General features: G+C 35.7%; 1 protein-coding gene across 2 annotated transcripts in view; it reads left to right on the top strand.

The window, feature by feature from the left end:
- Positions 1-6053: 6053 nt before the first annotated feature.
- The window catches only part of CCNC (cyclin C), a 26722-nt gene continuing 17079 nt past the window's right edge, over positions 6054-15696 (top strand). Inside the window, exons 1-4 of one of the 2 annotated variants that reach the window (XM_008578206.1) lie at positions 6054-6342; positions 12797-12903; positions 13792-13876; positions 14040-14109. In XM_008578206.1, the coding sequence (XP_008576428.1) occupies positions 6311-6342; positions 12797-12903; positions 13792-13876; positions 14040-14109 (294 nt within the window). In that variant the 5' untranslated portion in view covers positions 6054-6310. The remainder of the gene's footprint in view (positions 6343-12796; positions 12904-13791; positions 13877-14039; positions 14110-15696) is intronic. The other variant, XM_008578208.1, reaches the window with a different exon arrangement.

Genomic DNA, 15696 nt, shown 5'->3' with positions numbered 1-15696 from the left:
CCAGTATAAATGTGAAACAGGTGCAGAATTAATCCATACTCCTGTGAGAAATTTATAAATTAGAGTACAGTGTTAATATACAGTTATTTTTGTCTTTAGCTTTACAGTTTCCAGTGGAGTACATTTTTTAAATCCAAATGTTTATACAGAAAGGAATCCCACAGAAAATTTTGTCCAAGGCTCCACACCCAAGCAGTGGCCTTGTTCTCTCTATCCCACTAATACCTTTATCATTTTAATGTCTTGACACATATTCTTTCACATATTTCTCCTTGCTTATATATAAATAAGCATAGGCATATAAATCTGTTGGTATGTATATTTGTTCTGCCAAAGACATTTGGTCTAGGTGTAGAGTCTGAGAAATAGTGTTTTAGAAGCACCCCAAGTAACTCTAAAGTACAGTCAAAATTAAGGACCATCAGCTGTTCTAAGCCAATCGCAGTTATTCTCATCAGGGCTGCCTCTAAGAATGCAGGGCCCCAGATAGCTTTTTTTTTTCTTTTTTTGGTGAGACCTCTATGTATATAAACAAACAAGTGAACAAAATAAATAAGGAGAGAATGAGGTAGAGTGGGAATGAAGCTGAAAGTTCATTATGTAAAGAAAAGCTGAAGAGCATAGAAACTAAAGTTACAATGATCAGAGACTATGAAGTAGACAAAAAATATACAGAATGGGGAAATAGTATAGACCAGCTGTAACAAGAAAAACAGAAGAAACACACAAAGTGAAGTATGCCTCAACTCTGGACAGTCTTCTAATTATAATTTTATTGCTAATCCATGTTTCTTTTTATAGTGAAAGGTAAATTTATGGAAGTAACTTTGCAACCAAAGTGTAATATTAATTTATGGATTTGAGTTAAGAATGAATGAAAAGAAGAAATAGAATTGGCCAATGTTCCAAGGAAGAAGAACACAGTGAAAGGAGTGAAGAGATTGTCAGTCCATAGCCAGATGCTGAGATCCCTTCTAAGCTTTTGTTTTGAAGAGAAAAGTCCATCAATGTCAGATTTCAGTCATTTGGAAAGACCACCGAGACCAATGGACTTCCCCAGGGCTTTGGGCTCTGGTCTTCATTTTTGCAGACTCAGAAACATGAGCTTCCAGCTTACCAAATCTAGTCTACCTCTTAGGTGTGAACACATGTTAATCAAGTCCATAGAAACTCATATATTGAAAACCCACTGTAAATTTATTGATTTATAAGGATACTAATAATTACCAAATTGACCAGATACTTTTGTGTTTCTGTAGGCAAATCCATTTGGGATGCTAAATTACTATTGAAAGATTGCTTGGTAGGCATAAACATTATGTCAATAGAAGTTAGTTGGAGTTAGTACTATCAAGTTATAATCACTTCTATTCTAATAACATACCTGCTGAAGAGTCTGTGAACCAGAGCGGCTGAACCATCTGAAGACAGTGTGGTAGTCAAAATAATAGTCCCTAAAGATGTCTACATCCTAATGCCCAGAACCTGTGAATATGTTATATTACATGACAAGGGTGAATTAAGATTGCAGATGGAATTAAGGTTGTGAATCAGCTGAATTTAAAATAAGATTATCCTAGATTATCTGAGTGGGCCCAATGTAGTAATCACAAGGATACTTTAAGTGTACAGGAGAGAGGTAGAAGAGTCATTGTCAGAGTGATGCAATGTGAGAAATACTCAACCAGCATTGCTGGCTTTGAAAATGGAAGGGGGCCATGATCCACGGAATGTGGGAACCTCTAGAAGCTGGAAAAGGCAAGGAAACAGATTCTTCTCTAGAGCCTTTAGAAAGGAACACAGCCTGCTAACATCTTGATTTAGCTCAGTGAGACCCATTTAGGACTTCTGACCTGCAGAACTGTAAGATAATAAATCTGTGTTGTTTTAAGCCACTAAGTGTATGGTAATTTATTACAGCAACTATGGGAAACCAATATAGAAACCCTGCTAAAGTTTGATCTTTCTGACTTCCTTTTGTAGACTTCATACATTTCCCTTCCTTGACCATCTTTTTAAAGCAAATTAATACAATGACTTGGTATAAACTTTTAGTTACAATCACAATCCTGACAGGCTTCCCCAGCTGAATCACCTTGACTGGACTTACAGCGTTCACCAATTATATGGACATTCCTTGTTCTAGGGAATCTTCTTGGAAGTGAGCCATTTCTTGGTCCAGGGAATCTTCAGACAATAGGAATGCAGGGCTCTGGCTCTAGGATTTCTTACTGATACATTTTGTACTCCTCAAAGGCCATTCCAGACTAACTGAAACCAAAAAATGAATTCTGGAATCCCTCACACTGTCTGGGGATTCTAAACCTAGGAGTGTATGGGGCTGAACAAATGTCTAATGGCTTGAGTAAGCTGGAACATTGTAAATCAACATCTTAAACTATATGATTTAGGTACTATGATTATCCCTGTTTTACAGATGGAGAAACTGAGGTTCAGAGTAGCTAAATAGTTTGAAAAAGGTTAGACCAATAGTAATTGGCAGAGCTATCATTTGAACCCAGCCAGTCTAGTTGAGAGACTAAGTTCCTAACCAGCACACCTTATGCTATAGTTTAAATATGTTCCCCAAAAGTTCATGTGTTGAATGTTCCCCAGTGCTATGGTGTTAGGTGAGACTTCATGAGGGGTGATTAGGTCATGAGACTCTGCCCTCATGAATGGATTAATGCTATTATTGCAGTAATAGGTTCATTATAAAAGAACAAGTTCAGCCTCCTCTTGCTCTTTCTCTTGCCCTCTTTTTGCCCTTCCACCACAGGATGACACAGTAATAAGGCCCTCACCAAATGCCAGTCCCTTGATCTTGGACTTCCCAGCCTCAAGAACTGTGAGCCAATAAATTTTTGTTCATTATAAATTACTCAATCTGGGCCGGCCCAGTGGCGCACTGGATAGTGCGCCGCTTGGGAAGCGCGGCGGCGCTCCCGTCCGAGGGTTCGGATCCCACATACAGACCGGTTCCTGCTCACTGGCTGAGCGAGGCGCGGGAGCAACACCGAGGCTTGCGATCCCGTTGCCGGTCCCCAGTCCGGTACGGGGGCAACACTGAGGGTTGCGATCCATTGCCGGACTTGGAAAAAAGACAAAAGACAAAAATAAATAAATAAATAAATAAATAAATAAATAAATAAATAAATAAATTACTCAATCTGAGGTATTCTGTTATATCAGCACAAAATGAATGACTAAGACACTTTATCATAATTTAGAGGTTTATTCATCTTCAACATATACAGGTATCTAGGAATTAAAATAAAGGGAAGCACAGTAAATGACCAGAGAGAGGAGAGGATGTTTTTCACAATAAATGTTATTAGTACTAAAGCAAAATAATTAACAATTTTATTAAAAATAAGAGGATAATTTTTAATAACAGTGTTTGAGAGAAGAAACTCTTACTACAAACCTGGAATAATGTGCTTACAGTAGTTTAGTCATAATAGTTTTATTGAAGCTGTCTAGGGAGAAAAGCTTATCACACTAGGAATCAGAAGAACTGGACTCTGGCTGTTTTTGCTGCTAACTAGCTAAGTGAGCTTGATGATGCCATTAAACTTCTAGGTCCTAATTTCTAAGAAATAGTTTTCATGCTGCTGGAGAAAGCATTTCTAGATGGATAAATACTTTCTTGTCCCAGGAGGATTAACATTAGCATCAAGAATTTATTGAATGCATCCCTACTTGAGAAGCACAAAGTAAACTGAAAATTGGAATAGACAATATTGATTTATTTCATTAAGTTTAAATTATGTGGGTGGTAAGGACTGCAAAATAGTACTCCTGAAATTATAAAGTTTAAAAAGTCATTAGCAAAAAGAGGCAAATCTACATGGCTTATCATCATTTTGCTTCTAGGTAAGCTAGGATAGCAAGATGTTTTAACAACCTTTGTAAATTGCCCTATTCCACCAGAGATATCCCTAAATGGAGCTAGTTTTTGGCTTAAGTCAATTTAATTCAACTTACATTTATAGAATATCCTCAAATGTGATTTACTCTGGAACTAAGGAAGCCTAAGCTCCAGGCTCCTGACTTGCATAGTTCCTGTAAGCACTGGGAGGTGCTAGGTATTTGATGTTCTCAGTGGGAAGCAGAAACAAAGCTGCAAACAAGAAGTTTTATGTAGCATTTCTGGTAAACTGCCTAAAAGAGTTCACAGAAGGGAGGCACCTGAATTTCCACGGCTCTAATAATTTGTTGTAGTTTCTTTTTGCATTCTAAGTACTCACTTTTCCAACCTAATTTTTTATTCATAATATTTTATGATATCATACTCCCCCCCCAATTATATGAGTCAGACTCAAATACCAGTATTTACTGTGCCTACTATGCAATTTGCCCTGAACCAATGGAGATAAAAAGATGAAGAAACTCCCCGTTTTGTGGGAAGAAAAAAAGAGTGCAGAATTAGATATAAAACAGAATTAAGTACTTGTCAAGGATAGAAACAAAGTGTCAGAGGAGCACATAGAATAAAACATTAATAATACTAATTTGTTGCAGTATCTTTATCTTCTAAATGATGCCAGGCTGACAAAAAGAAAACCCTGAAATAGTTGAAGAAACCCTGAATCTCTGTGAAGCAGCCTATGGCCTGGAATTTCTTAAGCTAATGCCTTTCAAAGATTTTTGACTGTGATCTTCAGTGTAACAGACAGTAGTGTTCATCAGATATACTACCTGCTCCCTACATTTTTCAGCGTCCTTTGCAGTTAAACTGGACATGTGTATATTCTGGTCAATGGGCCATGAGAGGAAGTGATTGAGTTGTTTTTCTTTCAAGGATCTTAATACTGTTTAAGAGCCTGTATGAGTCCTTTGTGCTCCCTCTAGAAAGATTTTAAGCCTGGAAGCAAAGAACATCAAGATGGAGTAATTGAAAGATAGAAGCACACTAGACCTTTGAAGATCTGGAGGACAACCACTAAGGAGAGCAAGAAGACTTTACAGGACTTTATGGGACTGACATGTGACATATAAAATACTTTTATGTTAAACTACAGAGATTGGGAGGGTGGGGTGGGGAGGTGATTCCACAATTTAGCTCAGTCTAGCTCAACCAGACTAATTCACATAGTAATACATTTCTCATCTTGACCTCATCGTGTGTGTGTGTGTGTGTGTGTGTGTGTGTGTGTGTGTGTACACACGGGAGATCTTCAAAAAGTTCATGGCGAGATCTGTATTATCTTTTAGTTCCGTTTTTCCAACGAACTTTTAAAAGTACATATATATATACACATATATATACAAATAAAATTTAAAAATAATACCCTTCTCCTTCTGACTTACCTAATATTTTCTGTTCTATTTAATTTAGGAAAATGGTTATCACACTCAATTTCACCACATCCTAATTGGTCTCCATTCTCAATGTGAAAAATACTGTCTTAAGCTGCCTCAGAACACTGTTCTTCTATGAACAACTTTCGGCTGTGTACAATTATTCTGAAAAAGAATCAGAAGTTTTACGATAAATGCAATGATACAATGATAATAGAAATGGAAAACACAGAAACATTTCATCTTGTAAAATGTATTGCATTTTTGCAGAATGTTTCTATTTGGTACACATATGTGCGTACACGTACATATATGTGCATGTGCATAACCTTTTAGATGTTCTACAAAACTGGTGGTTCTGTGGCATTAAAACACTGCTGCTCTAAAAGTTTGCGCGTCATCACGCCAATAGAACTCCATTAAGAACGCTTGATCCATGAGGTCAAAATCATCGTAATTTATTTCTCTTTCCAACCGCAGGAAAACGTGAAGTCACAAAATCTTGTACAGCACTTTATTCCAATGCCATCGTGCTGTTTTTGGAGGCCTGGAAGGTGAAATAACAAAATCCTGAACTGGGCCACTCCCCGCAGGTTATCCCCACTCAGAGAATCCAGTGCTGAAGACAGCGTACCGAGCTGCGCGGGCTCTAAGCCGGAACCGGCGCGAAGCTCTCGCGAGAGTGCCGACAGCCGCGAGCCCCGTGAGCACTAGTTCCCGTGTCCTATCTCGGCGCGCCTACCGGCCTTCTCCTCCCTGCCAGCTTCATTCGCTACCGCGGGGCGGGCCGGAACTTTTGTCCGTAGGAACGGGTTTACACCGTTGAGTGTTGCCGACCGGCGTCAAGGAGACTAGGGTGCCATCCTCTTCCTCTCACCGTCGCCGCGGCGGAGCGGAGCCAAGCTGATCTGATAGAGGAGCGAGGTTACCGGACGGGCTGGGTCTATGGTCGCTCCGCGGGCCGCTCCGCCGGCTGGTGCTTTTTTATCAGGGCAAGCTGTGTCCCATGGCAGGGAACTTTTGGCAGAGCTCCCACTAGTAAGTGATCTTTCATGGTCTCGCCTGGGGCCGGTTCTTGGGGGGCGGTGAGGACAAGGACTGCGACTCACCTGGGCCTGGATCCTGGTCCAGGTCCCGAGCGTCGGGGGTCCTCCCTGGAGGTGGCAGCGGCCGGAAACGAGGATGCGGTTTTCTGAGGCGACTCCCCTCCCCGATCCTGGGCCCAATTTGGGGGAGGGAAGGATATGTGAGCGAAAAGGTGGGGCAAGGGGTTCAGTCTCTGGATAAGAAAGGTTTAGGAATTTAATTTCGGATTCTTGGATTAGCTAGTTATGGGGGCGGGCACAGGTATGGGCAGTGTGACTCTGTTCGGGACTGTGAAACTGCCTGTTCAGGACAGTTGTGGCTTGCTTTTTGCCTGGGATTTCTTCACGGTATCGGCATCAAGGTCTTTTGTCATTCACCTTCTATCTTGAGTGGACCTAATATTATTTTGAGAAGAGGTGACTCAGGATTGTTTCTGCCTACTAGCCGCTTCCCACCACTGCTTTGTGCCTGGATGGAGTTTTATGTTGATACGGTATAGCTCAGATGCTCTCAAAATTTATCCATTTTTTTTTTGCCTGTGCCTTACATTTTGTTTAAAAAGTGTCCCCACCAATAATTTTGTTTGCCTATTTCTTTAATCTTTTTCATGAATAAGTTTTTGTTTCTGTCAGTGACCAGGGAAGAACTAGAACAATATTTAAAAAAAAAAAAAAATTTATCCCTAAATACATTTGCCTGAGTAAGCAAGAAGTTGTGTGATAGAGCTAATTGAACATTAACCAGCTTTCCACTGTGTAGTTGAAAAATGAACAGATCTTGATAAAGAAGATATCTTAGTGTAAATATTTTTTCATGTTAAAAAAGCATTAGTAAGTGTAAGTTAATTTTTGATACTGTGAATAGGATCGATTCCGACTGTTGATTCATTTTTTAGCCCTTTGAAAGAGAAAAAAACAATGAGCTTGGAAAACTTCAGGAAAGCAGGTTTTCCTCGTGCTGTAAGGTGATTCTGTGGCAATGAAATGCTATAGAAGCTTTACTGCCAATCTTATTATTTTTATTTTGCATTGTTTTCACTCACTGAAATATATGCTTGGGCAAAGTTAAAATATGGAAAGTTTAGGTAGTGGAGAAGAGATATTTTGATAAACTTTAAAAGAAGCTGAGAGAATTGACAGGTAGCTAGCTGTTGGTTGTCAGAAGTTTTTAAACTAAAAATCCAAAATCCTGCCAGTCTTTTGATAAGTGTCCTCATTATGCTTTCATTTACTCTTGGCATTATAAAAACAATTGTTTTTTTCACTTTTCAAATATAAAATTATTATAAAATGAAATGTGCTTCATGAAACTATCCTTGCCTCCCAATTCAAATTGTCTTGGAGGAAGGGGTTACTTTGCCTTACTTGCATCCCTCAAGAATCATGGAATCCCTGAACTGCAAAAGGTAACAAGTATGAAAGACAAGACAGTTCTGGAAAAACAAGACAAAACAAAAAGGCCATTGTTTTAGGTAGAGGAATTTGGTGAAAGAGGAAAACTGACATGAAATATGCAGTATTTCATGCCTCTAAGATGCACATTTTCACACTTTAACATTTCTGAAATCAGCATGGCAATTTTTTTCATGGTAACACATGAAATAATGGTGAATCTTACATGTAATCTTAAATTTGATGAAATACATTATTTATAAGCCTTCTTGGTTTATCCTCCATACAAAGTGCTGTGAGGAAAGGTTTTTAAGTATTTGTGAAATTTATCTTTTTAAAAACATAAAATGATTCAAAATTAATGATACTTTTTAAAAACAGAATGACTGTGGAGATTAAATTAATGAGTTTGTATCACAATGTTTCAGAAAGTTGAAATGGAACAAAACACATTCTCTGACCAAAATGCAGTAAAACTAGAAGGGCACTAATATTTGCTGGCTGACTGATGAATTAATGAGCAGGTAACATGAAATAAAAACTACAAAACCAAGTGTGGATACTTTATTGTATCAAAGAGGAAATTGAAAATATAGTTACATAATAGCTTAAAAATAACATAATGAGATCAACATATATGGGATGTAGCCAAAGCTGAATTTACCCGAAAATCAACATCCTGAATAACTGAGAGTAAAAATAAATCAACTGTTCTACTCAAGAATATTGAAAAGGAAGCAATGAAATAAACTAAGGAAACAGAAAGAAACACTTAATAAAGGTAACATTGATACTAATGTACGAAAAGGAAAAAATTATAAGAGCTGGTTCTTTAGTAGAGAACGTCAAAACAGTAGACTGAACTACTGCTAGTTAAATCAAGGGAAAAAGGAATGATACAGAAATAGAAAATGAGGAACAAGGAAAGTAAATAAACCCAGAGGTACTTTTGGGTTATCTTCATAGTAATACATTTGAAAGGCAAACAAATTAAGAAAATTACCAGAGAGCAACTTCTTTAAAAATGCTCGAGGCCCACATTATTTCATAGGAAAATTCTTTCCAACTTTCAGGGGGATCTGCCTTTGAAATTGTTCCAGTGCGCATTAAAAGAGGAAAACTTTCCAGTTCTCGATATGAAGGCACGATAAGGCTGATAGAAAAATCTAGTAAAGGTAGCACTTTAAAAACAGTCTCAGTTTTGAATATTGATGCAAACGTTATAAATAAAGTATTGCCAAATGGAGTCTAACATTACATTAAAAGTGGATTTTATTATACAAATACAGTCAATGTTAGGAAATCTGTTAAACAGTGAAGGCATAAAAATAACTAATAAAATTCAACATCTATTCTTGACTAAAGGTCTTACTAAAACAAATAGGATGCTTCCTTAACAAGAAAAACATACTAAAGCATCAGCAAGAGGTGTTTAATGGTGAAACATTAGGAAAATTAGGATACCTATTTAACATTTTCTAAATGTACCAGTCAATGTAATTAACAGGATAAGGAGGTATAAAAAGAATGACAGAATTATCAATCCGTGGAGATAAAAATTAATGAGAAAGTTCAATTAATTGGAAAATTATTAGAAATAGTAAAAGTTTAATAAAAGGTGACCAGTTACAAAATGCCAAAATAAAAAGCTTTCTTTTAAATGAATGATAGAAGTGTATAATTTACAATAGCAGCAGAAAATATAAAATACTCAAGAATAAAATTAAGAAATGTGTAGGACCTGTGAGAAAAAAACGTTAAAACTCTGTAGTGGAACATAGAGATTTTAATAAATTGAGTTTGAATTCTAGCATTGTAAGATGACATTTCTCCCCATATAGATCTTTAAATTTAAATTTTTCAGTCCCAAACAGAATTTTGAATGGATTTTCCTTTTAGGGACTTGACATAATGTTTCTGAAATTCAGGACTTAGAAAATTAATTGTGATGGAACAGTCAGAAATTTTCTGAAGAATAATAGCAAGGGGGTATTTTTTGTACCAGATTTTTTTTCTCCTCCATTAAAATTACATTTATTTAAAAATTTACATACAGTAAAATTCATCCTTTTTGGTCACATATACTCATGTAACTACAATCAAGATACAGAAAATAATGACTCCCTTGTGCTACCACTTTGTTGTCCAAAAGTATTCCAACTTTAACCCCTGACATCCATGATTTTTATTCCATCCCTATTGATTTGCCTTTTCCAGAAAATCACATAAATGGAGTCAAACAGTAAGAAGCCTTTTGAGTCTGGCTTCTACTTAGCAAAATACACTTAAGATTCACCCAAGTTATTGCATGTGTGGATCATTAGTTTTTCTTGCTGAATAGGATTCCATTGTATGGATATACCACAGTTTCTTTATGTACCAGTTGAAGGATAATCCTCCATTTTTATTTTCCTCTATTAGTGGTCTGTAGGTCTGGTAAAGAGCAGAGGTAAGATTTTCCACCCAACAGGAAGGAGTTCCTATTGAAAAGTCCAGCTTAGAAGTATGTCCCTGGGTGACATGTGTAAGAGGCTATACTAGGATAATTTACTTCTTATCCCTTAAACTATATTTAAACTTGGAGAATTAATCCTAAGTGGGCAGTATATCAAAGGAATAGGGTTTGTCCTGAGTATAGTCAGATGATATCCCCAGATTAGGCCTAACAAATATAAGTGAAAGTCACCCTCAGCCTATCCATTCCCACCTCCAAAAAGTTTACAGTTTGGTATATATATTTCCTAGCTTGTTTCTAAATTTATTCAGAAATATCTATATGCACATATACCATACATATATGAATGCTTTTACTTAAAAAACATATTCATATTCTATATATTTCTGCATCTTGCTTTTTAACTTAATACAAAATCTTGGACATGAGTACAGGTCAGAATATATTCATTGATATACTCCACTATTTTAGTGGCTGCATGGTATTCCACTAAGTTGATGTGCCATAGGTTATTTACCCATTTTTCTACTGATGGACATTTGGGTTATATCCAACTTCCTATTTTTGTGACAGTTTTATTAAGCTATAATTCATATACCATACAATTCACCCATTTAAGGTATACAATTCATGGTTTTTAATATATTCACAGAGTTCCGCAATCATTACTACAATCAATTTTAGAAAGTTTTCATCAGCCTCTAAAGAAACCCCATACACTTTCAGCTATTATCCCCAGCTCTTCCCATTTCTCCCCCCATACCAGATTTTAATTATTTTTCTGTGGTTTAAAACAGTATGGCATAAGAATAGGAAAAACTAATTTAAAATAGGAAATTATAAGATCCAAATATAATGATAGAATTATAAATCAGGAAATACTTTAGTGACATTTGGAGAGCCATTTGCCAAAACATTTAGCTGGTTCCCTACTTTACATTCCATACCAACACAAATTCCAGATCGATTACAAATTGAAAGAAAAAAGAAGTCTTTAAGAGTATTAGAAAATATGGGTGAATTTTTTTTTTAAATCATTTTGAATCAAGGAAGGCCTTTCCATAAATGACAAACATAAAATCAAAGTAAAAGATGGATAGATTTAAGTGATTCAGATTACTGTATTACAAATAATTAAATATTGAGAGATATTTTAACTTGGGTGAAATTTTTACTGCTTATTTGACATAAGAATTACTTATTATTCATAATATGCAGTTTTTAGAGCAGAATAATCTCTTATTCATAAGAAATGACAATTCCATTAGAAAAATATTAGAATTAACATTGTACAAAAGAAAAATTATCTCACCACTAAAAGCATGGAAAGATGTTTAACTTCAGAAGTAAACTACAAGGGAAGAAAACAGTGATATACTACTTTGCCTTTAAGTTGTAAAGTATTGAAAAGATTGACGGTATAGGAATGGAAATTGTAACTTTTTTGGAAAGCAAACTGACAGTATATGTCAAAGTTACCAGCAAAACTGACTCAGTTCTACTTCTAGGAAATTATTTCAACTATATTATTAATCAAATATGCAAGGGTGAATTACAAAGATATTCATTAAAACATTATTTGTAATAGTGAAATAATAGCCCATGTGCCTTTCAATAGGGGTTGACTAAGAAATGGTTCATTTATACCGCTGTGCAGCAGTTTAAAAGAATGCTGAATAACAAGTTCATTGATGTAAAAAGACATACCCAATGACAAAAAGAGGTTGTAGATGGGTTTTTGTTGTTGTTGTTGTTGTTTTGAGTCATGTCAATTTCACAGCTCTGGTTAAAAATAGTACACTTGGCTAGGCAGGAGGAGGAGGCTATCAGTGTAATAAATTCTTTTTTTGTCTTTTTCCGTGTCCGGCAACGGATCGCAACCCTCAGTGTCGCCACCGGACCGGGACCGGCAACGGGACCGCAACCCTCGGTGTTGCTCCCGCGCCTCGCTCAGCCAGTGAGCGGGAACCGGTCTGTATGTGGGATCCGAACCCTCGGGCGGGAGCGCTGCCGCGCTTCCCAAGCGGCGCACTATCCAGTGCGCCACCGGGCCGGCCCCAGTGTAATAAATTCTGAAGGCTGGCCCCAGTGTAATAAATTCTGAAACAGCTTTTAACATGATGGGAATTTCTGAAGTAGGTAAATTAAATACCCTAGTTACTCATGAAAAACTGAGAAAAAATATACTTCATCAAATCTGAGGCACCGTCAATTAGTGCCACACTGTTCCACTATTATTTTATGTATCACTAAAAAAGAATCAACAGGCCACCTATTAAAATACTAAAGCATCCTTGATTGTCAGATGTATCTTGATATCAGAGTCTTAGAAACAATGAAATACCGTATAAACTAGTAACAGAGAGACTGAGGAGGGAAAAGATTAGAGCAGAATTTTTTCAGGGCATATTTATGTTTATTAGTGAGATAATTCTTAATAATCATTCACATTTCAAGAAATGTGAGTAATATTGTCTTTTAAGGTTATTTTTTGTACTTTGTACTTCTCAGTATTTGAACAACCTGTTCAATCTTAGAGTGTTATTTTTCCTTTTTTTAGTTTGCAATGGATTTTGGATAAACAAGATCTGTTGAAGGAGCGCCAAAAGGACTTAAAGTTTCTCTCAGAAGAAGAGTATTGGAAATTACAAATATTTTTTACAAATGGTAAACTTTTTAAAAAAATTGTTTGAAATGGTGTATTTGGTTACCTCTGAATTTAAATGTTTTTGTATGATAATTTGTGAACTGTTTTAGTCCATACTTAACATTTTTATTTTTATGTGTTCCTTTTACAACTTATGTTCATTAGACTTTCTTTTTAGTAATCTAAGTAATATCTTCTGTGAATCTGACCTGCCACAGGCATCCAAGACTATTTGAAAGTGTTAGCTAATCTCCCTAAACCTTTATCAGGCATTATTAAACCCAGTTTAAGTTTGGCTAAAGCAAACTTTGAGGGTAAATGATTCTTTAGATTGACATCCTATGTGGTCATTCCTATCTTAGAACTTTACTTTGGAGGAAATGAGATTTAGAGTCAGAAGATCTTTACTCCGCTAGGTGGTGGCTTTGTCACATGATCTTTCTAATCCTCAGTTACTCTTTAGCAGACCTACCTCTCTGTTGTTTTGAGGATTGACATTTTTTGGTAAACTGTATGAAGTGGTATTATAATGATTTGATAGCTGTCTAATATTTTCTTTATATATTTATTAGAAAGATCATATAGAAAGCATTGAAAATATTTAGAAGATAGAGATACCATCCAACCTCCTTAATGCAAGAATCATTTTTGTTATGCGGAAATTCCTCTTTTTTTTTTTTTTTGTTATGCATATCTATTTTCTTTTTTTTTTTTTTTTTTAACAAACTTGCAAATCCTAGTACTAGATCACTGTGATCCAAGTAGAACTTTATAGTATGTGTAGGTTTTTCCCTTTGTTAAAAATGAGTATAAGTCATGATTTAACTACATGGAAGTTATTGTTCGATGCTAATATTATCGTAATGATACCAGAAGATACATTTAAAACCTTATTATTTTCCTTTTAGTCATCCAAGCATTAGGTGAACATCTTAAATTAAGACAACAAGTTATTGCCACTGCTACGGTCTATTTCAAGAGATTCTATGCCAGGTAGGGCTGTTTTATTTTGGGAATATGTTATGCCTGTTTGAAACTCTTATCTAATGTTGATGAACCATAGTATAAATGAATCATGTGTTTGCCATAGAGTTATCTTGATTTCCAGTGTGTTTTCTATATGAATTACATTTAACTTTGTTTTATTGTATTTTAGGTATTCTCTGAAAAGTATAGATCCTGTATTAATGGCTCCAACATGTGTGTTTTTGGCATCCAAAGTAGAGGTATAAAACAATTTTCTGTTCTTCATCAAAGTATGGTCAATTTATATTGTTTAATCTGTCCCAGTTTTCACATTATGTAAAGACATTAATATAGTAACTTATACAAAATATTGAAATAATACAGAATCAAGGAAATATATACATATCTTTATATATTCATTTAACAAATGCTTATATAGTACTTACTACGTATTAAGTGCTTTTGTAAGTCCTTTTACAAATGTTAACTGACTCAATCTTTTTTTTTTTTGGCGGCTGGTTAGTACAGGGATCAGAACCCTTGACCTTGATGTTGTCAGCACCACACTCTTCCAAGTGAGCTAACTGTCCAGTCCAATTTTAATAAAATGCTATGGAATTTATAATAGTAGTGTCCTGATTTTATAAATGAGGGAACTGAGGCATAGAGAGGTTAAGAACTTGCCTGAGAGCCAATATTTGAACCATGGGAGTCTAGCTCCTAATCCTATGTTCTGATTGCTTTGTGCTGCTGCCTTTAAGACATTTATTGTTTGGCAGTAAATAGTATTCAGTAAGTACTGCAGCTGTCTACCATAACCTGAGAATGTCCCTCCTTCTCACGCATATGCTTCTTGTGTCCTACTGTCTTCCCTTCCTGCCTCCTCATGATTTCCTGCCTTCCAAGCCACAGAGGAGGCAAGGATTGGGAGAGGCTATAGCTATACATAATGTAACAGGTAAAAGTTTGAGTAGTGAGGGTATTAGGTGAGGGAGAGACGAGAGATAGGAACTTACACTTGAGACTGTAATTCTGCTCAACTCACTTACCTTTTCAGTATTTTTGAGAGAGCTCACTAAAATTCATACAATAATAGCAGATATTGGCTCACTTTCATTACTAATCAATCCATGTACTCTTTAGTGTTACAGAACCTTTGCATTATGTTTCTATTGTTGGATGGTGTTTTTAGAAGAGTAATAGTAGTCTTGAATATTGAATGTGATTTTAACCTTAGCAAGCATATATTCCTTTTGGTACCCACTTTGGTTTAGTTTTGTCTTAGCCATTATTTATGCTAAAAGATCCATGACATCTTTCCCAACTATTACTTAAATAATGAGAGTTGACTCTATTAGAAATGACATTAATATTAGGAGGCAGAACAAGCTTTGTTGCTAAGTTCTTTAATGGAAAATGAAATGTTTATAAAGGCCTTTACTGTGGGTTGGCTTTCCAAATATTATCATGTAATATTTGATTTTATTTAAATATTATCATGTAATTTTTAATTTTACCTATCTTAAACCAGTATGGGAGACCAAGACAAAATCTTTGTAAACTTCTACTGTTGTAGATTTACTTGGAGATTTTAATTTGTCTTGTTTGTTAAATGTCTTTTGTTATTTAATTTACTGAGTGAAAGTTTTTGCTTTAAGAGTTTTGGATAAAGAATAATTCCCGAAAAAAAATCTGCTTTCAGATGTGATTGTAGCATTATTTATTATCTCTATGACCAAATCTTTCTATTTTGTCTGGTTATATGGAAATTATAGAGAAATTACATTTAAGAAGATGTCTCGGGCTTTTTTTTTTTTTTTTTTTTTTTTTTTTTTTTTTTTTTTTCC

Source organism: Galeopterus variegatus, unplaced genomic scaffold (genome assembly GCF_000696425.1).
Source record: "Galeopterus variegatus unplaced genomic scaffold, G_variegatus-3.0.2 Scaffold1647, whole genome shotgun sequence".
NCBI lineage: Eukaryota > Metazoa > Chordata > Mammalia > Dermoptera > Cynocephalidae > Galeopterus > Galeopterus variegatus.
This window is presented reverse-complemented; position numbering and strand designations above follow the sequence as displayed.